The 25719-nt window shown below is 45.1% G+C and overlaps 3 protein-coding genes across 11 annotated transcripts in view; 2 read left to right on the forward strand and 1 right to left on the reverse strand.

The window, feature by feature from the left end:
• The window catches only part of SLC7A6 (solute carrier family 7 member 6), a 35540-nt gene extending 33530 nt beyond the window's left edge, over positions 1-2010 (forward strand). For 5 of the 6 annotated variants that reach the window (XM_036834827.1, XM_036834829.1, XM_036834828.1 and 2 more), the window contains one exon: positions 136-2010. In XM_036834827.1, the coding sequence (XP_036690722.1) occupies positions 136-230 (95 nt within the window). In that variant the 3' untranslated portion in view covers positions 231-2010. The remainder of the gene's footprint in view (positions 1-135) is intronic. The other variant, XR_005017551.1, reaches the window with a different exon arrangement.
• A 1554-nt stretch (positions 2011-3564) lies between these two features.
• Positions 3565-12343, reverse strand: SLC7A6OS (solute carrier family 7 member 6 opposite strand). 2 transcript variants are annotated; one of them, XM_036834833.1, is made up of 5 exons: positions 12122-12343; positions 11708-11983; positions 6444-6647; positions 5093-5213; positions 3565-4318 (listed from the first exon to the last, which is right to left on the reverse strand). In XM_036834833.1, exons 1-5 carry the CDS (start codon positions 12314-12316, stop codon positions 4155-4157), a joined length of 960 nt encoding a protein of 319 aa, XP_036690728.1. In that variant the 5' UTR covers positions 12317-12343; the 3' UTR covers positions 3565-4154. The 2 variants fall into 2 exon arrangements, with proteins under 2 accessions (XP_036690728.1, XP_036690729.1); XM_036834834.1 differs by having other exon boundaries at positions 3565-4337.
• Positions 12344-12374: 31 nt separating this feature from the next.
• Positions 12375-25719, forward strand: part of PRMT7 (protein arginine methyltransferase 7) — a 52392-nt gene continuing 39047 nt past the window's right edge. Inside the window, exons 1-3 of one of the 3 annotated variants that reach the window (XM_036834818.1) lie at positions 12375-12493; positions 17312-17487; positions 20303-20339. In XM_036834818.1, coding sequence (XP_036690713.1) covers positions 12473-12493; positions 17312-17487; positions 20303-20339 — 234 coding nt within the window. In that variant the 5' untranslated portion in view covers positions 12375-12472. Of the gene's footprint in view, positions 12494-17294; positions 17488-20302; positions 20340-25719 lie in introns of all 3 variants that reach the window. The other 2 variants (XM_036834819.1, XM_036834817.1) reach the window with 2 other exon arrangements.

A 25719-nucleotide genomic window follows, 5' to 3' on the forward strand; every position in this document is an offset into this window, starting at 1 on the left:
GGAGTGAGCCTGGTACAGGGTACCCAGGGGACAGGTGGGGAGGGAACCACATGCTTTTAATCAGCCTTGTGGTGTTCAGACTGGGGCTGTGGCTAAATGTCAGTTTGCTAAATTCTATTCTCTATTTTCATTTAGCTGCTATCACCGAAGTCACCCAGAAGCTTTGCTTTTGCGTCCTGACTGAGCTAGATGTAGCTGAAGAGAGACAGGTTGAGAGGAAAACTGAGTAGAGGCCAGAGGTGATATCCCCTGAGGCCTGGAAGGCGGCTACCTGTGGCCACAGCCACCGAAGTCCAGATGACAAGACTGTGTGGACCCAACTCTCTTATACTCAAGGAGGGCTGTTGGCCCACATTATGTAAGGGGGCTCAGGGCTGATGGCCTGCTCAGGTGGTCACTCTCATCGGTAAGCTATGGGTCTCAGGATCTGGGGCCAGCCTGAAGGTGGGGACTTCAGAGGGTGGTGGTGGCAGAGGGCTCGGGGAATAGGGGAATGGTTGCTTAGTTTTGTTCCTGGTGAGTAGGTGCAGCCCTTGCAAACACTTACTTGGTGAGCTGCATTGGGGGAAGAGGGAGTGCGAGGTTAATAGCTGTGGCTGGTGGTTTCTGAATTTGAGGTTTGAACCGGGAGTTTCTACAAAGGGGCTGCTCTATGGGAAGTTTTCCTCTGACCAGGTCCAAGCATCTGACATTAGAGGCCTGAAATGCTACCATTTCTTCCTCTGGCTCAAAATCCTTCCCTGGTGAAAGAGTTGTATTCTATTATTTATTGATATTATTTAATCCAGGACACCAGTTCTAGCAAAGCACTGGTGTTCATTAATCTACAGGATGCAGTAGGCTGACTGTGTTTAAAAATTCAAAGTATCCCAAAGCAAGTCCCTCTGACCTTAGAGGTGTCTATGTGGTGGTGGGTCAGACTCTGACCACAGATTGTTTTGCTCGGTTTTAGCACAGTCTTCTGTTGAGTCTTACCTGCAGAGGTGAACTTTAAAGATTTTTTACTCATGTACCAGTTACACTTTAGTATACAGATAGGTCACATGTTACAAGCACCTGGCTCAAGTTCCACAAGGACAGATGAAAAAATTCATGAGTCAGAGGTCTGGTAATACTGCTACTTTGAAAGATAATCCTTTATTTTACTTGAGACCTTAGGTCTCTGTTCTAGTTGACAAAAAGCAAATCCCTGGGTTTCTGGTATGAACTCTAAGAGGGCAGAAACTGTCCTAGGATTCAGGTGAATCACTTGAATTCTTTCAGCTGTCAATGGTTTAGAGAACATCTCCTGGACCCAAACTGACAAGTAGCTTGTTCCTCTCTGTAAGGGCCGGTATGAGGGGCTGCTGTGCAGACCCACGCAAGCCCATCTTGGTGCTAGAAGTGGTCATTTTTCTGAAAACCTCACACCAGGCTGCATCCTCCTCCTCTTCTGTCCCTGACACCAGGCACCAGGCTTTTTTCACACTGAGCCACCTTGGTGTGGATCATCGGGATAATGCACTCATCTCCTGCCTGCCTCCCCTTGCCTGAGGTCTGGTGGGGCTGCAGTCTCAGGAAGAGCTTGGTACTTTGGAGACTTCTGTTTTCTCTCTGTGGAGATCAGTGAAGACTCTGGAAGTAAAGCTGCTTCAACCTCCATCAGCAGATTCATGATCGGAAGCAACTAATTCTGGCGCTCAGGCTGTGCTTTAGCACCCAGGTCTGGCCAAAGGGGTAGGTTTGCCCTAATGGATGTTCCTTCATGGGCCACATGGCTGCACTGGATTGGACAACTGTCCTGTGATGATTCCAGACACTGTCATCCTGGACCCAGAAGAACCTGCTGGCTTGGTATGCCCCATGGGCTTCTTGTCCTTAGGTTTTGAAATTGGTCAACGATAAAGATGGGAACTATGAGGCAATCTACCTTTCTGACCATTCTTCTCCACCAAACCGGCCCCAGTTGCAGACAAGGGACTAACCTTGGTCACACTTGCTCAATAAAGGCAATTTAGGGGAGCATGCTCACAGCTGCCTTTTGTTCAGGGCATGCATGCATCTGTGAGAACATAGGAGTACATTCCTACTGTCATGGGTTGGGGATTTGCCTGACAACAGGGAGTCTTGTGCAAAGGCTGACTTGCCCAGACTGTGTAAACATGACTCCTGTCTGACCCAATCTGGCACCTATCCCAGGGATCCTCTGGAGCTAATCCTTCAAGCAGACTGCACTTGTCTTTGAAGGATCCCTGACCCAGGCTTTAGTTTTCTCTACTGAAGTAAATGACCAGCTGATCTCAGGAACTTGTTGCCTCCCAGTGGCTCCAGGGGGAAGCAAGGCCCTCACACTCCAGGTGCCCTAGTACTTGCTTAGTGAGCCATGTCACCCCCCTCTCATTACTGGATGGTGACCACATTCTTCCCCTCTGTGCTGGATACAGACTTCTCCCAGGAAGCCTTCTGAGGGAGGGATGCCAGAGACTCCTTACAGCACTCAGGCTTCCTAGTGGAATTAATTTCTGCGAGGTCTTTGTTGTTTATCTCCTTCAATCCTTCTCCTGGTGTGCTAATCCCTTTTGCAGTGGGTACAGTTTGTGAAGCTGTCAGCCCTTTAATGTTGGCAAACTGTAAATGAGTACAGAAACAGCAGTGAGCACATTATAATGGCAGAGTGGTTTTCAATCCTTTGTTTCTATGCTTACAGGAGACTGAGATGACTAGTATTAGATCTGTACGTTGCTGCCTGTTTTTGCAGCACTGAATTGCACCTTAGTGGATAGTTAGGTTGGGAAACCAAGTCTGTTTGTTGGTTTTATAACTGCAATAGTAGGGCCCGAATATACATACACAAGGAAATTAATCACTTTGGGAGGTTTAACAACTTGTAGATAAGAAGATAAAGATGTACAAAAAATATAAAGTGAAATGGGTGCAGGTAGGATAGAAAAGTAGAGATGCTTATGGAATCTTAGAATTGGCAGGAAGAAGACATTTCCTTGTGTAATTTATCTTCCCATGTGATAATAAGTCTGTGCCACAGGGCAAGAGGGCACACCTTGAATCAAAGTTTCTGTATGTTGTTTCCCTAGACTTGTGCAGTCCAGTATGGTAGCTACTAGCTACACGTAGCTAGTTAAGTTAAATAAAATTTTAAAATTCAATTCCTCAGTTGCACTAATCACATTTCAAGTGCTCAACAGCCATATGTGGCTAATGGCTACTACTGCACAGTGCAGATATAGAACCTATTCGTCACTGCAGAATAAATGCCAACTCAGTCAGAGTTAAGGCATTTGTGGTTTGGAAAGGAATCAAGAGATACAAGTTTTGGTAAAAAAAATTGGTCCTGTTGACTGTAGTTTGTTTTTGGTGAGTGCTGTGTCTAGTTAAACATTTCTCAATGGAAAGCCAAGTTTAGGATGTACTTTGCATTTCCTCACTTGCCTTAAGTTCTTAGTGTCTGAAACTTCTCACCAACCCCTCCCCCTTTTTGGCGGGGGGGTAAAGGGAGCAGGGAGTATGGTGGGAAAGCACATTAGATAGTCAGATTTAAAAAGGTTTTAAAGGAATTACTTGCTCCCCTGTTCAAAGTTAGTTTTTATTAAAGAGATTCATACATACCCTGTTCCTTGGCACCACTGCCAGAGGAAACTAGCAATCTTTACAACCATTATCAGAGTCAGGAAGCAGGGAGGTAGAGATAGCTGTTAACTAAAACCTCTCATGGCTCAGGCAGATTCTACTTTCTTTCCTAATGGCCATTACTATCCAGTCTGTGCTGCTACAAGTGACCCACTGCAGCCCTTCTAGAGTCCCTCTATCAAAAGAAACAGCCTTTTCCTGGAGGCAGGTGGCCTGGGAAAGCCCAGTCTTAGTGCTGACAAAACGGGAGATGCTCTTCCCCTTAATTGGCTTTGGCGTAGGAGGAGAATGGGAATGCAGGTAAGATGTCTGGGCCAGGAAGCTTCACTTTCACAGCATCTCCCCCGCCCCCAGACTCTAAGGTCAGTTTTGACTGAGACAAAGGGGGGCCCTACAGATAGTAGAAAAGACACACTCCCTTAGTGCAAGTTTTCACCATGGTGGAATGGTGCTGTTGGATATGCTTTTTCCTTCCACGTGTTAAGCTAGGAAGCCCGAGAGGATGTTAACTAGTGTGGCTGACACTGCAGTCACAGAACCCTCAGGGGCTTGTGGTAGAACCTCAGGGATGTCACAGGATCATCAGTCTGAATCCAGGTCATGGGGGCTGTCATAGCCAAACTCCTTCTGCACATCCAAAGGGTATTTGCTCCACATCTGTGGTCCTCTGTTGTCTCCTTCTTCTTCACTGAGGCTGTTGTAATCATCAGAGACTAGAATGAGATAACAGGAATGGGCTCTAATTGTATGGTTTTCTAAATGACCACAAAAGCCCCTTCCCTTCTCAAAAACGTTTGTTTTGTTTCCTATTATAAAATACTTGCTCAATAAAGAAAATTTAGAATATAGAACAATTTTTTAAAAAGCAATAAAATTCTTACAATGTAAACCAAGTCCTTTAACATTGGAGTGCTTTGTCATTTTCCTCTCAGTATTTTTTTATTGTTGTTATAATAGTTGTAGTCATATTGCAAATATAATTTTGTTCCTTGCCACTTCCCCAATAGAATATCCCATAGCTTGATTAACTGTTCCTCTATCATCAAACAAACACCAAGAAAGTCGAAGAACTGTGGTGCCAGGGCATCCTTCCTTCCTCTTCCCCCACGTACCATGTCTGTGTTGTTGCACAGGTAAATGCAACAATTCCTTGGCTTGTGAAAACCCTGGGCCCACTCCTACTGGCAAACCTCTCCAGCACTCTATTCAAAGTAGGAGGGAAAGGGACCATTGCTAGGCAATGAAAGAACTAAGAATTTGAACCCAGGCCTAACTGACATTATATATCCAGCAGCCCCCCTGGGAACACTGGTCCTTGCATGTCCTACAGCTCCACCAGCTTGTGGTCAAGCTGGTGGAGCTCAAAGGGCAGAAAAGGAAAACCAGCTAAGATATACCTGTCAACCTTGCTCACACCTCAGTCCCAGATCCCACCAGTCCCTCCCCAACCAGGGCTGCTACCACCTACCTCTGGAATCTTCATCTCCGTCACTGTTCTCCTCCTCTGGGTACTCATTGCGCCAATTATTCTCACTGTTCTCATCATCTTCATCTTCATAAATGTCCTCTGGTTGTTGGTCATCATTCACCTGCACATCTCAACATAAACATGAGTATAAGTCAAAACCTCTAAAGTTATGCTCTGGGGGAAGCTATCAGCAGACCAACTGGGAGAGATGTCATTTAAGGGTGATGTGTGAAAAGAGAAAACATAGGTGTTAGTTTGGTAGAGGCTGCAGTAACCTTAGGCTGTAAGAGGGAGACAGTAGCCCTACTCTACTCAGAGTCCAGCTCCAGGAACCACATTTCCTGGTTGGATGATCTGAACTCTACCAGAAGGGAACGCAGCAGGGTGCGGAGGAGAGACAGCTCTGAGCAGGTGATGGCAGTGATCTTCAAACTGCTGAAGGCCAGCCAGGTAGGAGAGGGATTATATGGATTACAGGTGATGCCAAAGGTTAGAGCCAAAACCCAAGTGTGAAATGCAGAAAGGAGGGGGGCTGTGCAGTCAGTCGTCCAAGGTGGGTACCTGACTGTGAGGCCACTTATAGTGCAGGTGTGGGACAGGGTGCTTCTCTCATAATAAGAGGATGAGAGGTAGACCTTAACTTTTCTCATTAATAATTTTAGAATTTAATAATGTCAGGATGTTAGCTTTCTTAATCCAAGGTTTTTCACCCTTTAAGATACAATTAAAAAAAAAAAAAAAGCTTTTGTTTCCATAGGTCCCCTACACAAAATGGCTAAGTATTTCCATATAGCCTATGCACATTCTCTCATATACTTTATTCTTTTAAATTTTTACTTACTTATTTATTTCTTAAATTAATTTTTATTGGAGTATAGTTGCTTTACTCCTCTCATATACTTTAAATCATCTCTAGATTACTTGTAATACCTAATACAACGCAAATACTATGTAAATAGTTGCCAGTGTGCAGCAAATTCAAATTTTGGCTTTTGTAACTTTCTGGAATTTCCCCCACCGGAATATTTTTGATCTGTGGTTGGTTGAATTCGTGGAGGCAGAGCCCACGGAACCTGCAGATTACATAGTGCCAACTGCATAAACAAGACTATGTTGCAAACCTTGTAAGAGACTCATTAAGAGCAAAAAGTATCAATGTAGACTGTCTTTCCCAAAATTCCTGCACTAAACCCAGGTTTCTAAAAGGCATTTAGCATAAATTTTTCCTTTTAATCAAGGATAAGAAGAACTAAAACAATGGCGATCAGGAGTAGAACCTAGGGAGGCAAAGCACGTGACTAGAAAATGAACTGAGGCTGCCTCATGCCCCCTGCCTCACGGGCCCCCTTACCAACTCCCACTCTTGGCTATAGGGCTGCACAGAGAGGATGTTCTCAATCCATCCTGGAGTGGCCATGTCCAAATAGTAAATGTCATACACATAGTTGTCCTTCTGTTCCTCCTGGTACCCAACTCTTGGTCCATCTTCAGATACAGTCAACCGCTCACGGATCAACTCTACAGAATTGCAGAGTATCACATCTGGGTCAGATGTCTGTAAAGAGAACAGCAGATGATACATGCATAACTTAAAACATGGATGTCCCAAGAGGAGGAACCTAAGACCTCGGTGAAGGAAGCCTCCCTGCAGTTCTCTATGTTGAATTCAAGATTCTTATCCCCATGGCCTACTAGTCTCTTCTCAGTTATCTATGAAATTAAAAAAAAAATCAAGTCTCTATAAAATGAATGTGTAGTACTTTTTTTAAGATAGAAACTTACAAGATAGCTTCCTGCTCTTTTGTGCTAGGCTGACATAAGAGAGCACACGGGAAGACTGGCCTGAGGAAGGGGAGAGCCAGCAGAGCTGGCTAGTCTTGCCCCCAGGCTCTGCTTCTACAGGTCTTCTCTGAGCTCCTTTGGTATGATGTTCTCCCCTTGGAGATCCACAGGCCGACAGCAGCACCCCTATGGTTGACCCCCAAATGGGTCTGCATTTTGTGTGGCCTCCTATAGGGGCCTATGGGCGATTCCTGGACCCTGGTGACTACCACCAGCCATCACCCACCACTTGGCTTGCTCACCCTGACATCCTGCTTTTAATCACAAACGAGGAGTGGCCTCCCCTATAATCCTTTTTCTGATAGTTTGAGATGGATTGCCCCAGAATAGAACTTGCCCAGGTAAGATGTGCTCCAGTGGCAAGAGGCTGTGTTGTCTAGGGTAGCACAGGTCACTTTGGAAACCAGAGGGACATGCTGCCAGTCACTCTCGACAGGTTCATCACCGGAAGCTCTGCAGCTCAAACCAGACACCATACAGGGGGAAGAGGGGGGTGTCCCATGGCCAGGGCAGATAAAGGGAGACCAATGTTCTCATCATTTACAGGCTACAGGGCATTAATTCTTTCTTGCTCCAAAGTCAAAAGGAACTAGAGATGTCAGTTTTTGTGCAGACTCTTGACCAACCTCAAAGCTGCTTACAAGAAAACTTCTGGTTCCAACTCACAAGCCCTCAGCCTTCAGTTCAACAAATTATGCAGCCATTAAAATATTTACAAAAACTAGCAATACAGGGACTTCCCTGGTGGCGCAGTGGTTAAGAATCTGCCTGCCAACGCAGGGGACATGGGTTCGAGCCCTGGTCCGGGAAGATCCCACATGCCATGGGGCAACGAAGCCCGTGCACCACAACTACTGAGCCTGCACTCTAAAGCCCGCGATCCACGACTACTGAAGCCTGCGCGCCTAGAGCCCGTGCTTTGCAACAAGAGAAGCCACTGCAATGGGAAGCCTGCGCAGCACAACTAGAGAAAGCCCGCGCACAGCAACGAAGACCAAACACAACCAAAAATAAATAAATAAATAAATATATTAAAAAACAAAACAACAGGGGCTTCCCTGGTAGCGCAGTGGTTAAGAATTCACCTGCCAATGCAGGGGACACGGGTTCGAGCCCTGGTCCGGGAAGATCCCACATGCTGCGGTGCAACTAAGCCCATGCGCCACAACTACTGAGCCTGCGCTGTAGAGCCTGCGTGCCACAACTACTGAAACCCGCATGCCTAGAGCCTGTGCTCTGCAACAAGAGAAGCCACTGCAATGAAAGTCTGCGCACCACAACGAAGAGTAGCCCCCGCTCACCACAACTAGAGAAAGCCCGCGCGCAGCAACGAAGACCCAATGCAGTCAAAAATAAATAAAAATTAAAAAAACAAACTAGCAATACAGAAAAACGCCAGACATAGAATTTTACACTCAAAAGGAAATAAACCAATTTTACACTCAAAAGGAAATAAACCAATTTTACTCCAGTTATCTTTGGGATGAGGGTAAAATGGGTGATTCGCCCCTGCCCTTTTACTTTTAATTTTGCTACTATTTTTTCAAATTTCCTGTAATGAACATACATTATTTTCATAAAAGAAAAATTGTTTTAAAGTCTAGTCTGTGTATGTTTACCTATATCTTCAATTATGCTACAAACAGCATTTTCTATTATTAAACATAAATAAGTATTTTCCCATCTTTCCAGTCTTCATGGTTATCAATTTAATGGTCCAAGCAGTTGCACATGTCAATTTCTTAGACATAATTTTTAGCCTCCATACACAACATTGCAATGAATGTGTCAATTCTTGCATTTGAAAAATGGAGATAAAAGTACCTACCTTATATGGTTTTTGGGAGGATAAAATGAGCTAAAGTGGGGGGTAAAAGTACCTAACACAGTACTTGACATGTAATTACTTAGTATACCAATAGTTGCTTTTGTTAATACCATAGCTATTTGCTTCTGCTGAATTATTTCCCTAGGATAAATCCTGGGGGTGTAATTACTAAATAAAATGAACTGAACTTTTCCCCTTTAATTTTTCAGATTTGTTGTCAAATATACTTTGTTTAAAACTTAGATCATGTCGGGACTTCCCTGGTGGCTCAGTGGTTAAGACTCCACGCTCCCAATGCAGGGGGCCTGGGTTCGATCCCTGGTCGGGGAACTAGATCCCACATGTGTGCCGCAAGTAAGGAGCCTGCCTGCGGCAACTAAGACCCCACGCAACCAAATAAATAAATAGATAAATAAATAAATAAAATAAAAACTTAAAAAAAAAACCCCAAAACTGAGATCATTTCGATTTAAGAAGAAACCCACTGTAATGTGGCAGAGAAATGCTCTCACTAATTTTAAAATCTCTTTGGAGACTTCCCTGGTGGTACAATGGTTAAGAATCCGCCTGCCAATGCAGGAGACATGGGTCCGAGCCCTGGTCTGGGAAGATCCCACATGCTGCGGAGCAACTAAGCCCGTGCGCCACAACTACTGAAGCCCGTGTGCCTAGAGCCCGTGCTCCACAACAAGAGAAGCCACCGCAATGAGAAGGCCGTGCACCACAAGGAAGAGTAGCCCCCGCTCGCCGCAACTAGAGAAAGCCCGCGTGCAGCAACGAAGACCCAACGCAGCCAACAACAACAAAAAATCTCTTTAGATTTTTGGACGGCTTTAGAATCCAAACACTAAAAATAGTTTTAAAATACTAGGCTCCAATCTATTTTTAGGATGCCTGATATTACTGTAAAGCCCTGCTGTTTTCCCAAAGGCTTGCATCAATTTTAAGCACAACAGTCGTACAATTTTAATTACAGCCTTGCCAGCAGAGCTACTGGCAAACCTTTTCCTGATAGTCTAGTAGGCATAAAACCTTAAGTTTGCTTTCAGTTTAAATTTATGTTCTTTAATAATTATTCTGCGCAAACATTTTTGATGTGTTTACAGTTTGTATCGCATTGTTGGGAAAATCTGTGTTCATATCCTTCCTAACTTATCTACTAGTTTTTCTTATATGATTTAATGAGCTATTTAATTGACTTGATTCCATTGAACATTGGTTTACTTTTAAAAATGTGTAACTCATGATGCAGTGTGGAATTAGTTTTGGTAAAAGAGGTGGCTATGGACATCATGCCCAAATTGTTATCCAGGTATACTAGGAATGTGATTAAATATCTTTTGCTTGATATATTTTGAATAAAAATTTCATTTTTTAAAAATAAAGTTATTTTTTATTTATTTATTTTTGGCTGTGTTGGGTCTTTGTTGCTGCGTGCAGGCTTTCTCTAGTTGCGGCGAGTGGGGGCTACTCTTTGTTGCGGTGCGCAGGCTTCTCATTGCGGTGGCATCTCTTGTTGCAGAGCACAGGCTCTAGGTGCGCGGGCTTCAGTAGTTGCAGCACGTGGGCTCAGTAGTTGTGGCGCACAGGCTTAGTTGCTCCGCGGCATTTGGGATCTTCCTGGACCAGGGTTTGAACCCATGTCCCCAGCATTGAGCATTGGCAGGCGGATTCTTAACCACTAAGCCACCAGGGAAGCCCAAAATTTCATTTTTTTAAACTTCAAAAACTTAAAAGTAGATTTGAAAAATGTTTATCAAGAGGGGGCATACCTTAGATTGAGAATTTTCTATTTCTTTGGTCTTACTGCATGTAGTTGACTTTGCTTTTTGGAAATGAGGTACAAAACTAACTTAGAAAATGTAATTAGTAGAAAGTAACACTGGGGGCTTCCCTGGTGGCACAGTGGTTGAGAATCCGCCTGCCAATGCAGGGGAGAGGGGTTCAATCCCTAGTCCGGAAAGATCCCATATGCCGTGGAACAACTAAGCCCGTGCGCCACAACTACTGAGCCTGAGCTCTAGAGCCTGTGAGCCACAACTACTGAAGCCTGCGCGCCTAGAGCCTGTGCTCTGCAACAAGAGAAGCCACCGCAATGAGAAGCCCGCGCACTGCAATGAAGAGTATACCCCACTCGCCTCAACTAGAGAAAGCCCACGCACAGCAATGAAGACCCAACAGAGCCAAAGACAAACATAAAAAAAAAAAAAAAAAGTAACACTGAATTAAATGTGAGAAGACTTGCATTCTAATCCAAAATCTGCCTCAAACTTGGTATGCTACCCAGGCCTGGTCCTTTAACCTCCCTTTGATGAGTTTTCCCCTCTGCTTTATCTTTACCTTGGTCAGAATCCTCCAGTGATTCCCCATCTCTGGGTGAAAGGCAATGTATCCTTGCAACTACCTAGTTGAAAGGGTTTAGCAGGTATCCTCTCCCCAAATTCCTTACTATCTTCCCCCATCCCCCTGGGCTCCATGCACAATGACCTTGCAAACACCAGACAAATTCGGCTTCAGGGTCTTTGCACTTAGAGCTCCTCAGTGTGAAACCCCTCTGCCCAAGATATCCGCAGTGCCTTGCCATTCAAGTCTTTACTCAAAAGTCATTTTCTCAGTGAAAATGACATTGAAATGGAATGATGAATGAAGCGCCCCAATAGCCCATTTCACCATCTGACATTGAATTTGTTTGATGTTTCTCTCCTCTACCTGAATGTTAGGTCCTCACTGCTGTATCCACAGAACCTAAGAACCACGCCTGGCACATAGTGGGCGCTGAGTAAATACTTGTTGAATGGATAATCTAACCTGTAAAACATGTCCATCAAGCTGGATGGATCATCCATCTCTAAAGTGAAGCCATGTGTACCCTCTTTAACTGTGTGCTAACTTTGCGTACTCTCTGTCCCGAGAAGCCCAGAGCTCGACTCCCGGCGTGTACTCACTTTGCAGGAGATCGCGGCGGCCTCTGGGTCTCCTTCCTCGTGGACCAGGTCCAACAGCTGGAAGCCTGCGTCCTCGGCGGCTTCTGGGCTTCCCGGCGCGTCCTCGGACCCCAAGCCGCCCGATGGAATTCCCGAGGATCGGCGGCTAGATACTACCCTGTAGCGGCCGTTCTGCCGGATCTCCCGAGCCGACGCACGGAGATGACGGCGGATACGCTGCTGGCTGCCCTGGGACGGGCGCAGGGCGGCTCGCACAAGCGGCTGTACTGGCTCCTCCTGCGGGGAGTGGGGAGGGGAGAAGAAGCGGGGTTGTGGGGCGGCATAATCAGGGGTTCGTGAAAGGGTGAGGGAAACAGATGCACCCCAGGTGCGCCCTAAGATCCCTTTCACACTGGCTCCCTCCCGGCCCTATACCTGGGAGCGCACGGTGGCCACCAACTGGAAGACATTATTTTCTGCTGCTCTCTCCAGATCCTCCGGAGGCGTCTTTTGGGCTCCCGACTCAACTGCGCTGGGGCAGAAGCGTTTACAAGCGAGGACAAGTGCCTCAGCGGGTTCCGCACTGCGTTTCCGCTTCACGCGGAGGACCGCTGTCATGCCCCCCTCCATAGCAGCTGTCGTGGAGCACTATGGGAATGCGCGGGGTGCGACGGAAGAGCTTTCCAGTTCTGCTTCCGGGCCCCGCCCCCGGCACGCTCAGCGGGCCCAGGGAAGTCCCGCCTTTGCACGCCTGCCGCGGTAAGATGGCGGTGGCGGCGGAAGTGAATGGAGCGGTTCTCCTGGCCGGTGAGGCGCTGGGCTGGTTGGGAAGGTGGGGTCGCGGTTGAAGGGTCGGGTGCAGCCAGCATCCTGTGCTCAGCCCAAGGCGTCGGCGGAGGAATGTGGCATGGTCGTACTCGGACACTGGGGTACGCATCTCTTCGGGACTCTGGAGGAACTTTCTAGAGTCCGTATGGGGCGGCTCAGAGCTCCCGGGCCGGCGGTAGTGCGGGGTTCTAGGCGGTCCCTGGCTCTGCCATCCAGTCGGGTCATTGCTTCTAGCTGGGCCTGTGACTGAGCACCTCTGCCGGGACCTGGATCATAGTACTTGGTGCCTCCCTTCAGCGATAGAGACCCGCGCCGCAAAATTAACGGAGCTCCAGCCATCGCGCCTCGACTGGGCCACGGTTCCCTGGCTCACTGGTCTTCCCCAGTCACAGTATTCTCAGTAGTTGAAAATCTCAGTAGTTGGAAACCAGTCTATCTGCCACACACTGGCCAGAGCGGCCCTGTAAAAGCGTACATCCAACGTAGATATTCTTTTGCTTAAAACCCTTGAGTGGCTCCCAGTGCATTTAGAACAAAATCCAAACACCTTTCCGCAGCCGACGTTGCAGAAGCCCACCCCTAGTCGCCCATCATTTCTTCTGCTCAAAGTGCTTCAGTCACTCAGGCTTTTGTCACTCTGCACCTTGTTCTTTACATCTTAGGACCTTTACTTGGAAAAGTTGGGGTAAGGATTCCTGAAATATGAGCATTGCACTTTCACAGCTTTTAACCTGGGTTATTCTGTAGGCCTCAACTTAGATGCTCTTTTCCTCAGAGAGTCTTTCCATAACTTTGTTATTCTCTTTCATAGCGCCCTGTATATTTCCTTTCTTGCCCTCAGGTAGTCTTTAATTGTATATTTATATTTATTCTCTTTCTCCCATTAGGGTCTGTAAATTCTTGGAGGACAAGGACCTCCTCTGTATTGTTTACGATAGTCCTCTAGTCCTAATACAGTGCCTGGCATACAGAAGGTGCCTAGTAAATTTTGAATAAATGAACCAGACGTCTGCTCTGAAATCTGACTAGTAAAGCAATTAGGGCTTGCAATGGTGATTTCCATTAACCGTGTGAGCTCACAGCTCTTGGAGAATGAGGAGGAGGTTAGAGTATCCTGAATCTGGAGTATGGGCTCCTTCTTGGAGAGGACAAGTCCTAATAATACGAGGAGATTCATCCATAGAAGATGTTTAGTGTTCACCCAGAGAGGTTACAGGACATGGTTCCTGTCCTCAAGCATTTATTTAGACTTATATGAAACCAGTGACTTCTCTACAGATCTGAAAAGACATTGTGGTCCTAGTTACAGCCTCTGCAACATCACAGATGAAAAGGGAATTCCATAAATTACAGTTCTTTACTATACTCTTAACCTTTAAGTGACTTTATGGTTGATTCCACATGGACCACAGGATAAGGGTTTCAGGACTCTTCACAACGTGGACCCCACCAACATGTTTGACTCCTTGTTCAGTGAAACTTCAGCTAAACGGATTAGTTCACTGTGCATGATGGTCTAAGCCTTTCTAATCTGGTGAAGTGCTCTCTCCGTCTCCTCACCCACCTAAATCCTACCCATCTTTTAAACTTTTGTCTACTACAGCATTTGTTGGACACAGTTATCTAAAGCATATTACAAATTATGGTAGTTCTAGATACTCTGTCTTTTAATAATAAGTATTAGCAGAGATGTGCAGAGCTGATTGTAGCAGTGCTTTTCAAACTGTAGGTTGCAACCCTTTGGTGAGTTATTAAATCAATTTAGTGGATCGTGACCAACACAAAAAATAAAAATTAAATACAGTGGACTATATCAGAGGGTCTTGCCTACAGGAAGACTAAGTATTGTTTTGTGAAACTTTACATGTGCGTGTGTATGTTGTTTCTCAAGGTAAAGCATATTTCTTACTGGGGTTGTCGGAAAGCTTGAGAGCCACTAAATTAGAGAATAGATATGCTGAAGTAGAGTTAGAGGTAGAGTTTTACTGAAGGACAAATTGACTACTTTGAACCAGTCCAGTGACTGCCTGAGTCTTTTCAGAAAAGATTGTTCTCCATCCTCTAGTATAAGAATTCAGTGTTTATTTAGTTTAGATAACTTCAAAAGAAAGTAACTCTTGCCAGTAAAATGCCTTAGGAATGTTTAGGGTCCTGTGGAGTAGGCATTCTTTCTAAGGTTTCCTGATGATGGATCAGTGTTTATCAAGAAATGAATGGGAGTGTGGAACACTTGCTGTTTTCTGAATGGTAAGTGGGAGGGCACTGTGAGAGGCCATTCTGCTGAGAAGTACTTTCAGACTTTGAGCTTTGGTGTTTATCTCTCAGAAATAGATCTCTTTGGAGAAACAGGCCATATAAGATATGCATCTGGTGACGTTTATTTGAAGGCTTTGTTTTTTTTTTTCAGACGGAGAAAGGTTTTTTTTTTTTTTTTTTTTTTTAAGCATTCCATTTTTTAATAACCTATAATGGAATATAATCTGAAAAAATAACTGAATCACTTTGCTGTACACCTGAAACTAACACAATACCGTAAATCAACTACACTTCAATTTTTTTAAATTGCAAAGCCTTTCAGCCTGGCTCCCTGAATGCCTGTGCAGGGCATAGTTCCCCACCAACTTGAAATGTCTTGAACTCTTCTTGTGAGTGAAAATAAACTTGAATGTATTTGAGCCATTATACATATGGAGACTTTGGTTACTACAGTTGGCCTATCCAACTAATACAAGTGGAGCAAGCCCCAATCCACAACACCCTTTAGAGAATCATCCACGAGGACCCTCCTCATTGATGAGTTAACCTCCTTGGCCCTGTACTCAGTCTTAGCTTGTTGGTTTCTCCCACTCAGCACGGCTGAGATCCCAGCTTCTTATCTGTCAATTCCATCTAAATAAGCACAGCACTCTATGAACTCAGGGATGGAAAAAGCTGGATTTATGGCAAGGAGATGAGGGAGTGTACACATGCACAGCCCTGAGCCTGTTTCTCTCAGTCTGCTCATCCAACGGTGGCTTGAATGGCATCCCTCAGTGAGGGAATGTAAGCCTGTAACTTCAGTGTCACTCTGTGAAGAGATGACAGGATCCAAAAGAATGCCAATCTATATTACTCACTTCCCTTGCTTTTCTTTTTTTTTTTTTTTTTTTCTTTAAACATCTTTATTGAAGTATAATTGCCTTACAATAGTGTGCTAGCTTCTGCTTTATAACAAAGTGAATCAGTTATACATATACAATAGGTTCCCATTTCTCTTCCCTCTTGCATCTCCCTCCCTCCCACCCTCCCCACGGAGAAAGGTTTTTAAAAATTGTTTTTAAAATTGAATATGGGGCTTCCCTGGTGGCGCAGTGGTTGAGAATCTGCCTGCCAATGCAGGGGACGCGGGTTCGAGCCCTGGTCTGGGAAGATCCCAAATGCCGCGGAGCACCTGGGCCCGTGAGCCACAATTACTGAGCCTGCGCGTCTGGAGCCTGTGCTCCGCAACAAGAGAGGCCACGACAGTGAGAGGCCCGCGCACCGCGATGAAGAGTGGCCCCCGCTCGCCGCAACTAGAGCAAGCCCTCGCACAGAAATGAAGACCTAACACAGCCAAAAATAAATAAATAAATAAAAAATTTAAAAAAAAATTGAATATGGAGTGGATAAGTAATCATAAAAAATAGTGAGGCATAAAGAATGACAATATCATGGACACCTGTATTCCCACCACCCAGTTTTTAAATTTCTTAATTATTTAAAATTTTTTAAAAAAAATTTATTTACCTTGGCTGTGTTGGATCTTCATTGCTGCGTGCGGGCTTTCTCTAGTTGCGGCGAGCAGGGGCTACTCTTCGTTGCGGTGCGTGGGCTTCTCATTGCGGTGGCTTCTCTTGCTGCAGAGCACTGGCTCTAGGCGCGTGGGCTTCAGTAGTTGCAGCTCGCGGGCTCAGTAGTTGTAGCTCGCGGGCTTCAGTAGTTGTGGTGCACAGGCTTAGTTGCTCCGTGGCATGTGAGATCTTCGCGGACCAGGGCTCGAGCCCTTGTCCTCTGCATTGGCAGGCGGATTCTTAACCACTGCGCCACCAGGGAAGCCCCCACCACCCAGTTTTAGAAAAATAACAATACTGTTACTTTTGAAGTCCCTTGTGTGGCCCTTGTTGATTCCATCCTTTTCCCTTCCCTCTTAGAGGTAACCGCTATCCTCATTCCCTGCCATGCTTTTTAGTGTGATCCCTGAAGAATATATTGTTCTATGTTGAATAGTTATAAATTTCATATGAATGGAATCATTTGTATTCTGTGATTTGCTTCTTTTTTGGCTCAATGTTATATTCCTGGGATTAGCCATGTTTGCATATAGCTCTGATTTATTTGTTCAGGTGAGGTTTCTTTGTTGGTTTGAATTGCTTTTTCTTTGTATTTTTCCTTAAACTAAGTGTTTACCTTTCTGAGGCAGTATTGCTGACACTCCTTTACCACCACCCCAATCTCTTTGTGTTCTCCTTTCCTTCTAGCCCTTTCCTTTGCTTTATTTCTCTTCTTACCTGCCTTCACCTGAGGCTGTACTCAGGTGCACCTGTAAGGCTCATTTGACCCTATTGGAATCATTGAGGACTGCTGAAGTTTCCAGATAGCTTTCTGAGTTTTTGTCTTAATAGTATTTGATGTTATATGCTGAATATAAAACCAGGTAACTCTGCTGGAAGGATTAAAATGCTGATTAACAAATATTTTCAGTGACTGTGACATTTTTGTCTATTTCTTGATTTCTTTTTTTTTTTTTTCCTCTTCATTTTTGGGCATTACAATTTGAAGAGATTTCTGACGATCAGACCTGTCTATAGGCAGCTGGCAAGGCTGCTTTTCTACGCTAAAACTGAGGAGCTAAGTGGCACCATGAAAGTCTTCTGCGGGCGGGCCAACCCAACCACGGGGTCTGTGGAGTGGCTGGAGGAGGATGAGCATTATGATTACCACCAGGAGATCGCAAGGTAACAAGGGTTTTTCCACAGTTGGCTGCAGCTGGGTGGGGCCCTTGATCTCAAAGCAGATGCCTTGGAATCCAGTCTGAGTGGGGAATAGGCTGTCACCCAGTGCTTCTGATCAGGGCAGGTGTTGGTCACCAGCAGGTCTGCTCAGCTGGGCAGGTTTGTGTGGGAGTTAGGCAAAGTTATGCCTGTGTGGAGAGTCAGACATTTTGTGGCAGCTGTACCAGAGTCCCCGAGGATCTGTCTTGTGGACCAAAGAGGACCCAAGGTTCAGTAGTAGTAGTAGTAGTAGACAAGTTTATGAAATTTAATTATTTACTTGTGTCACTGAAATGGTGGCACATTTATCATATAGTTAAATTCTCTTTAATGCAAAAAGTGGGAAAAAATGAGGTTTTTTTTTTTCCTTTGGAGGGATGTTTAAAAGTATGTAAGTGAGTTACTGTTGTTTAGCAGTCATTAAGTGCATATGACACCGTGCTAAGGCTGTGAATACCAAAATGACAAAGATAAGGTTCTCATCCTCAAAGAACATGCAGTTTTGTGGAATACACAGACATATAAAAAATTATGACACCATGAGATAAAAGTCAGTGGAAATGGGCACAAAAGTACATGGAAGCAGCAAGAACCAACTGGGCTGGAAGGGCGATATTTGAATGATTTCCTGAATCTAAAGGGAGGGAGATTGCTTTCTGAGCAGCAGGGATTATGTGCAAACTTCCAGATGAGCTAGTTTGAGGAATGGCTAGCCAGGTCAGTGTGGCTGGAGTGTGGTGCAAAATTAGGGCTATGGTGAGAGAGGATGCTGAAAAAGTAGGCAGGGGTCATGTTGTAATTGGTGGTAACAAAATGCAGGAAGAGGAACCTGATTGTATAAGTTCTAGTTTAGCCACTTCTTAAGCTACTTGACTTCTTAACGTCAAGTAACTTGACGTTGGCCAAGCTACTAAACTTCTCTGAGGATCAATGTAGTAATATATGCCTCATATACAGTATAACAGTATATACCTCAGTATAACAATATGTATATCTCATCATATAATACCCTTTTCTTAGGGTTATTTGATGAGTGAATGAAGTACAATGTCTCGTACAGAGTAAGGGCTCAAACACATTACTTTCTTTCTAAATATTTTGGACGTTATTTTCTGAGTGATTGAGGTGTTAAATGGGAAAGAAAAAAGATTAGGTTGCATTTTGGAACATTAACCTGAGAGCAGTGTGGAAAGTGGGTTGGAGGGTGTGAAAACCATATGGGCATTTGGGTGGATATTGCAACCCCAAGGCTGAGAGAGTGGAGGTGGAGAGAGGAGGAAAAAGCTTTGCGAGAGCTTGAGTTTGGTAACTCATTGGATGCAGTGATGGAAGGAGAGAGAGAAAATTCAGTAAGCACCAAGATTTCTGATTAGAGTGACTACGTGGATGGAACTGTTGTTCCTTGAGAAGAACACAGGAGGAATGGGTGTTGTTGGGGTGATGAAGATTAGGTATCTGGCTTTGGACATCCAGATGGAAATGCCACTGGGCAGATAAATATGGGTCTGGAGACAGTTTGCAGTTGTTAGAGTTGAAACTGGAAGAGATTGCAGGCTTTCAGAGATTGTGTAGAATGTGAAAGGTAGAGGGCTGGAGAAGGAATCCTGGAATAGCTGATGAGGCAAGACAACCAGGAGGGCATGGCCAGAGAGTAGAAAGGAAGAGAACGTTTCAGGAAGAGGGAGTGTCCAGCAGGGTCGGAGAAATCCTGGATGTTAGTGATGTGAGTGAGCTGGTGGTGCTTAGGGAGAGTGATGTCAGTGGAGTCAGGGGAGTGAGTGGGTGGTGAGGCAGGGAAGATGGGGGAGTGAAAATTCCCCTTAAAAGGTGGAGAAAAGTAGAAAGGACCAGATTTCAACTAAACACTCACAGGTGGGTTCAAATGTTAAAAACCTTGGTATGCCATTAAAAAAAAAAAGAAGCCTTTGCTTTTGGTGCAGTGTTCCTCAAAATGTAGAGTATGAAATACCTGTGTCACAGTTGCCTGGAGCACCAGTTCAAGTGCAGATTTCCAGACTCCAGCTCCATCTTCTAGATCAGAAGCTCTTTGTGTGTATTGTGGGAATCTGCATGTAAAATAAGCTCTTCATTAATTCTGATGTCAACCCGAAGCTGGAGGTCCTCTGTTTAATGAGAGTGCCTTGACTCTCACCTGGAATTCTCAGAAAGCATCTTTGGGCTGAGCCTGTTGAGTTCTGGGGGCTTATCCTGACCCTGCCAGAGATTTTTCAAGTTTTTGCATTACTACGATAGAAAACATGGATAAGCAGCTCTCCTCCCTGTAGTTTGGTGAATGCTTCTTAGTTGTCCCTGATGACAACTAAGGGAAAGTGCCAGGCATGATACCTTTCACATATACAGCAGGCGTATACTTTCCCTTTCCCCGATTCCTCTCCCCAGTGTTACATGTGTGATCATCCCAATGTACAAATGTATGCAAGATTATGTAAAGTATTGGACACATCTGAGACGTTCCTGAGGAAAAAATCGTATGATGTACAACATGATCAGTATGCTAGGACTATGGAATTACTGTGACAGGGCTAACTATCAGCATTTTTAGTCCGAGATTCTTTACTGAAAATAAACATCTTTCTCTGAGATTTTTTTCCTGCAGTACAGGAGAATGACAGTTTATAGCTCTGTTAAAATAGTTTAAAACGGGCCTGGATATTTGTTCCATCTGATAAAAGAATATGTTTATATATGTGAATATTCTCATATGTTGATGTTTATCATTATTAGCAGAAGTTTCTGACCTGTCTTTTTATTTTTTTAGGTCATCCTATGCTGATATGCTGCATGACAAAGACAGGGTAAGTATAGAAGGAAACTGTTATCTTTTTTTTTTTTTTTTTTTAATTTATTTATTTTTATTTTATTTTTGGCTGTGTTGGGTCTTCGTTTCTGTGCGAGGGCTTTCTCTAGTTGCGGCGAGCGGGGGCCACTCTTCATCGCGGTGCGCGGGCCCCTCACTATCGCGGCCTCTCTTGTTGCGGAGCACAGGCTCCAGACGCGCAGGCTCAGTAGTTGTGGCTCACGGGCCTAGCGGCTCCGCGGCATGTGGGATCTTCCCAGACCAGGGCTCGAACCCGTGTCCCCTGCATTGGCAGGCAGATTCTCAACCACTGCGCCACCAGGGAAGCCCCGGAAACTGTTATCTTGATGTGGTGTTTGAAACTTTCCATTACAAGAAGGTTAAAAACTTCCCCCAGAGTCATGATGTTAGAATGATGCAGAGAGGCAGTACGGTGTAGTGGTTGGGAAATCAGGAAGCTGGGTCCTACTTTCTGCTCTGTTATTGACTTGAGCGTGACCTTGGAGAAAACATGGGACCTCTGCAGACCTCATTTATTAGAATTTACAATGAGTGGGCCATACTAGCTGATTTCCATGATCTCTAGATAAAAATACTTTAATTACACAGTTTCACCTTGTATAGTCAGTTTGTAATTTTAAAATAAAATCTCTAGAGGTCACTGCAGACTGTATTTTGTAAAGCATATTTGGCTTTCACTGCAGAATTACATTTCAGCTTTTGTCCTTTGTTTCATCTGAGTTTTCTTTGTCTGTTTGAGTAAATGTTACAGTTCTGGTCTTATGATGGCTAGCAACCCAGGATTTCCTGGTCTACCAGAGTGCTTGACTAGTCAGCCTCATCCAGATGGTTCAGAAATTGGGAGGCTTGAAGGAGAATGATGCAGGGCTACACTTAAAAACTGAGCAGTGCACTGCAGAAAGATCAGGGAACATGGCAGGGCTGGTCATGAGGCTGTGTTGGTGGTGGTGTCTCCTTCACCCAGCCCTGGTTAACTGCTCAGCTTGCCTACTTCTTGGCAACACTATGACAGAAGGACCTCCTTCAGCACCATTAGTGTGTAGGCTCCACGGGAGGGGCCAGGTGCCTCTCTAATTTTCGTCAAATATCTGAGTGCCTTTGCTGAGCTGTTGGGGAATTACAGAATGTGGAACAAATATTGTTCCCGGCTTTTGACTAATCCTTTCTAGTTTAATGGTCTTCTTCTTGGACTCGTGGGCCTATGAGCCTCTCTGATTTTAGTGTCATCGCCATTGAGGGTCCTTCTTGACCCAGCTTCCAGGGGATTTGGACAAATGGCATTGTCATCCATCTGGTCAGCCAAGCCAGATGGCGCCCTTTTCCTTATCTGAGCCTGTAGTTAGTTGGTCATCAAATTCTATGGTTCTTTCAACCCCATTGCCTGCTCAGGCGTCATTTACTGGCGTTGGTCCCTCTTCTCCTTCCTCTATACAACAGCCCAAGGGGTCTTTCTGAAATGCCCATCTGACCATGTTACTCCTCTGGTTGAAACCCTTCAGTGGCCTCTCCCTGCTTTTGAGGTAAAATTCAACTGCCTTGGTGGAACATTCCTGACTCTTCATTATTTACCTCTAACTTCTGTTCTCCCCTCCCCAGTTCTGCACATGAGGAAATGGAGTCATAAGTTGCTGGTTAGTGGCAGAGTCAAGAAAAACATATTTCTTTATGCTTTTGCATGGTGCCTCACATTTTGTTGTTTTATTTTATTTTATTTTTTTTAGTAAGGTTTTATTTATTTATTACTTATTTATTTTTTTGGCTGCGTTGGGTCTTCGTTACTGCGCGTGAGCTTTCTCTGGTTGCAGTGAGCGGGGGCTACTCTTTATTGTGGTGCGCAGGCTTCTTATTGTGGTGGCTTCTCTTGTTGTGGAGCATGGGCTCTAGGTGTGTGGGCTCAGTAGTTGTGACGTGCAGGCTCGGTAGTTGTGGCTCACAGGCTCTATAGCACAGGCTCAGTAGTTGTGGCGCATGGGTTAGTTGCTCCCTGGCATGTGGGATCTTCCTGGACCAGGGCCAGAACCCGTGTCCCCTGCATTAACAGGCAGATTCCTAACCACTGCGCCACCAGGGAAGTCTTGTTGTTGTTTTAAAACACTTCCAGGGCTTCCCTGGTGGCACAGTGGTTGAGGGTCTGCCTGCCAATGCAGGGGACACAGGTTCGAGCCCTGGTCTGGGAAGATCCCACATCCCGCGGAGCAACTGGGCCCGTGAGCCACGATTACTGAGCCTGCGCGTCTGGAGCCTGTGCTCTGCAACAAGAGAGGCCGCGATAGTGAGAGGCCCATGCACCGCGATGAAGAGTGGCCCCCGCTTGCCACAACTAGAGAAAGCCCTCGCACAGAAATGAAGACCCAACACAGCCATAAATAAATAAATTAATTAAAAAAAAAAACACAAAAAACACTTCCATTATCCCATAAAATTGTTTCCTGTTTGTTTGTAATCAATCCTGGTACCCAACTCCCTGGTTGCCCCTGCCCGCCAGGCAACCACTGATAGGTTTTCTGTCTCTATAGTTTTGCCTTTTCTAGAAATTTCATCTAAATGAAATCATATGATATACAGTCTTATGTGTCTTTCTCCCTTCATTCATCATTTGAGGGTCATTCATGTTGAATGTGTCAATATCGATTCTTTTTTTTTTTTTTTTTTTTGGCCATGCTATGTAGCATGCGGGATCTTAGTTCCCTGACCAAGGATTGAACCCACGCCCCCTGCATTGGGAGCACGGAGTATTAACCACTGGACCTCCAGGGAAGTCCCAATATCCATTCCTTTTTATTGCTGAGTAATATTCCATTATATGGATATACCATGTTTTATCCATTTACCAATTAATAGACATTTGGATTGTTTCCAGTTTTTGGCTATTTTGAATAGTTTTGTTGTGAACGTTCACATATAAGTCTTTGTGTGGACATGTTTTCATTTCTTTCAGAAAATGTATAAGAGGGACTTCCCTGGTGGCGCAGTGGTTAAGAGTCTGCCTGCCAATGCAGGGGACACAGGTTCGAGCCCTGGTCCGGGAAGATCCCACATGTCGTGGAGCAGCTAAGCCCGTGCGCCACAACTACTGAGCCTGTGCTCTAGAGCCCACGTGCCACAACTACTGAGCCCAAGTGCCACAACTACTGAAGCCCATACGCCTAGAGCCCGTGCTCTGCAACAAGAGAAGCCACCACAGTGAGAAGCCCGTGCACCGCAACGAAGAGTAGCCCCCGCTTGCTGCAACTAGAGAAAGCCCGCATGCAGCAACGAAGACCCAAGGCAGCCAAAAATAAATTAATTAATTAAAAAAAAAATAAAACTACAAAGTTAAATAATGTACACTTAACATATAGACCCAGCAATTCTACTCTTATACATTTTTTTTAAATTAATTAATTAATTTATTTTTGGCTGCCTTGGGTCTTCATTGCTGCCCGTGGGCTTTCTCTAGTTGCGGTGAGCGGGGGCTACTCTTCGTTGCGGTGCACAGGCTCTAGGTGCACGGGCTTCAGTAGTTGTGGCACGTGGGCTCTAGAGCGCAGGCTCAGTAGTTGTGGTGCACAGGCTTAGCTGCTCTGCGGCATGTGGAATCTTCCCAGACCAGGGCTCGAACCCGTGTCCCCTGCATTGGCAGACAGACTCTTAACCACTGTGCCACCAGGGAAGTCCCTAACTTTGTAGTTGTAATTTCCATTTTTTCTAATGGCAGATGATGTCAAACATCGTTTCATGTGCTTATTTGCTATCCGAATATCTTTTTTGGTGTAGTCTAGGGTTTTGAACATTAGGTAGGACTCTTGATAGATACTACCAATTGCCTTTTTTTTTTTTTTTTTTTTTAAATTTTACTTATTTATTTATGGCTGTGTTGGGTCTTCGTCTCTGTGCGAGGGCTTTCTCTAGTTGCGGCGAGCGGGGGCCACTCTTCACCGCGGTGCGCGGCCCCCTCACCATCGCGGCCTCTCTTGTTGCGGAGCACAGGCTCCAGACGCGCAGGCTCAGCAGCTGTGGCTCACGGGCCCAGTTGCTCCGCGGCATGTGGGATCCTCCCAGACCAGGGCTCGAACCCGTGTCCCCTGCACCGGCAGGCGGATTCTCAACCACTGCGCCACCAGGGAAGCCCCCAATTGCCTTTTAAGAGGGCTCCAATAGTAGCTTTAAAGTTGTATAATTAATTTTATTGATTTATTTTGTATACAGCAGGTTCTTATTAGTTATCTATTTTATACATATTAGTGTATACATGTCAATCCCAGTCTCCCAATTCATCCCCACCCCCTGCCACTTGCCCCTCTTGGTGTCCATACGTTTGTTCTCTACATCTGTGTCTCTGTTTCTGCCCTGAAAAACGGTTCATCTGCACCATTTTTCTAGATTCAAAGTTGGATAATTAAAAAGTGATAGCTAATTTAATGGGTGTTATTAATTTGGAACATATGTGGGCCCTGGTTTACTGTTGAGGATGCTGCTAATTAGGGTTCTCAGGTGATCAGCTCACTGAAACTCCCAGGCCAGCTCCCAGTCCCACTCTCTTTCTTGTTACCCCACAGGCACAGCTACACAAAGAAAACTGTGCCCTCCTGCTTTTTGGGGATATAGTGTATTTGATGTTCATTTTCTTAGTTCAACAATTCTAACAATTGCCATCCTGTTTTTTTTAACTTTTTTTTTTCTTTCATCGTGGTAAAAAGCACATAACATAAAATGACATACTGATTTTATCCAAAGCATAAATGCAGTTACTTTAGGAGTCAAATATTTCTGTGAGGCTTATTGTGAAAAATAGCAGTCCCAGGGCTTCCCTGGTGGTGCAGTGGTTAAGAATCCGCCTGCCAATGCAGGGGACACAGGTTTGTGCCCTGGTCCGGGGAAGATCCCACATGCCGTGGAGCAACTAAGCCTATGCACCACAACTACTGAGCCTGTGCTGTAGAGCCCGCGAGCCACAACTGCTGAGCCCATGAGCCACAACTACTGGAGCCTGTGCACCTAGAGCCCGTGCTCCGCAGCAAGAGAAGCCGCCACAATGAGAAGCCCGCGCTCTGCAACGAAGAGTAACCCCCGCTTGCTGCAATTAGAGAAAGCCTGTGTGCAGCAACAAAGACCCAACACAGCCAAAAAATAAATAAATAAAAAATAATTTCTAATAAATAAATAAATAAATAATAAAATTGGGTAGGCAGAATACACACACACACAAAAAAAACCACGCCATTTAAAAAAAAAAAGAAGGGACTTCCCTGGTTGTGCAGTGGTTAAGAACCCGCCTACCAATGCAGGGGACACAGGTTCAAGCCCTGGTCCGGGAAGATCTCACATACCATGGAGCAGCTAAGCCCATGAGCCACAACTACTGAGCCTGCAGTCTA

This window comes from Balaenoptera musculus, chromosome 19 (assembly GCF_009873245.2).
Source record: "Balaenoptera musculus isolate JJ_BM4_2016_0621 chromosome 19, mBalMus1.pri.v3, whole genome shotgun sequence".
In the NCBI taxonomy this organism is placed as follows: Eukaryota; Metazoa; Chordata; class Mammalia; order Artiodactyla; family Balaenopteridae; genus Balaenoptera; species Balaenoptera musculus.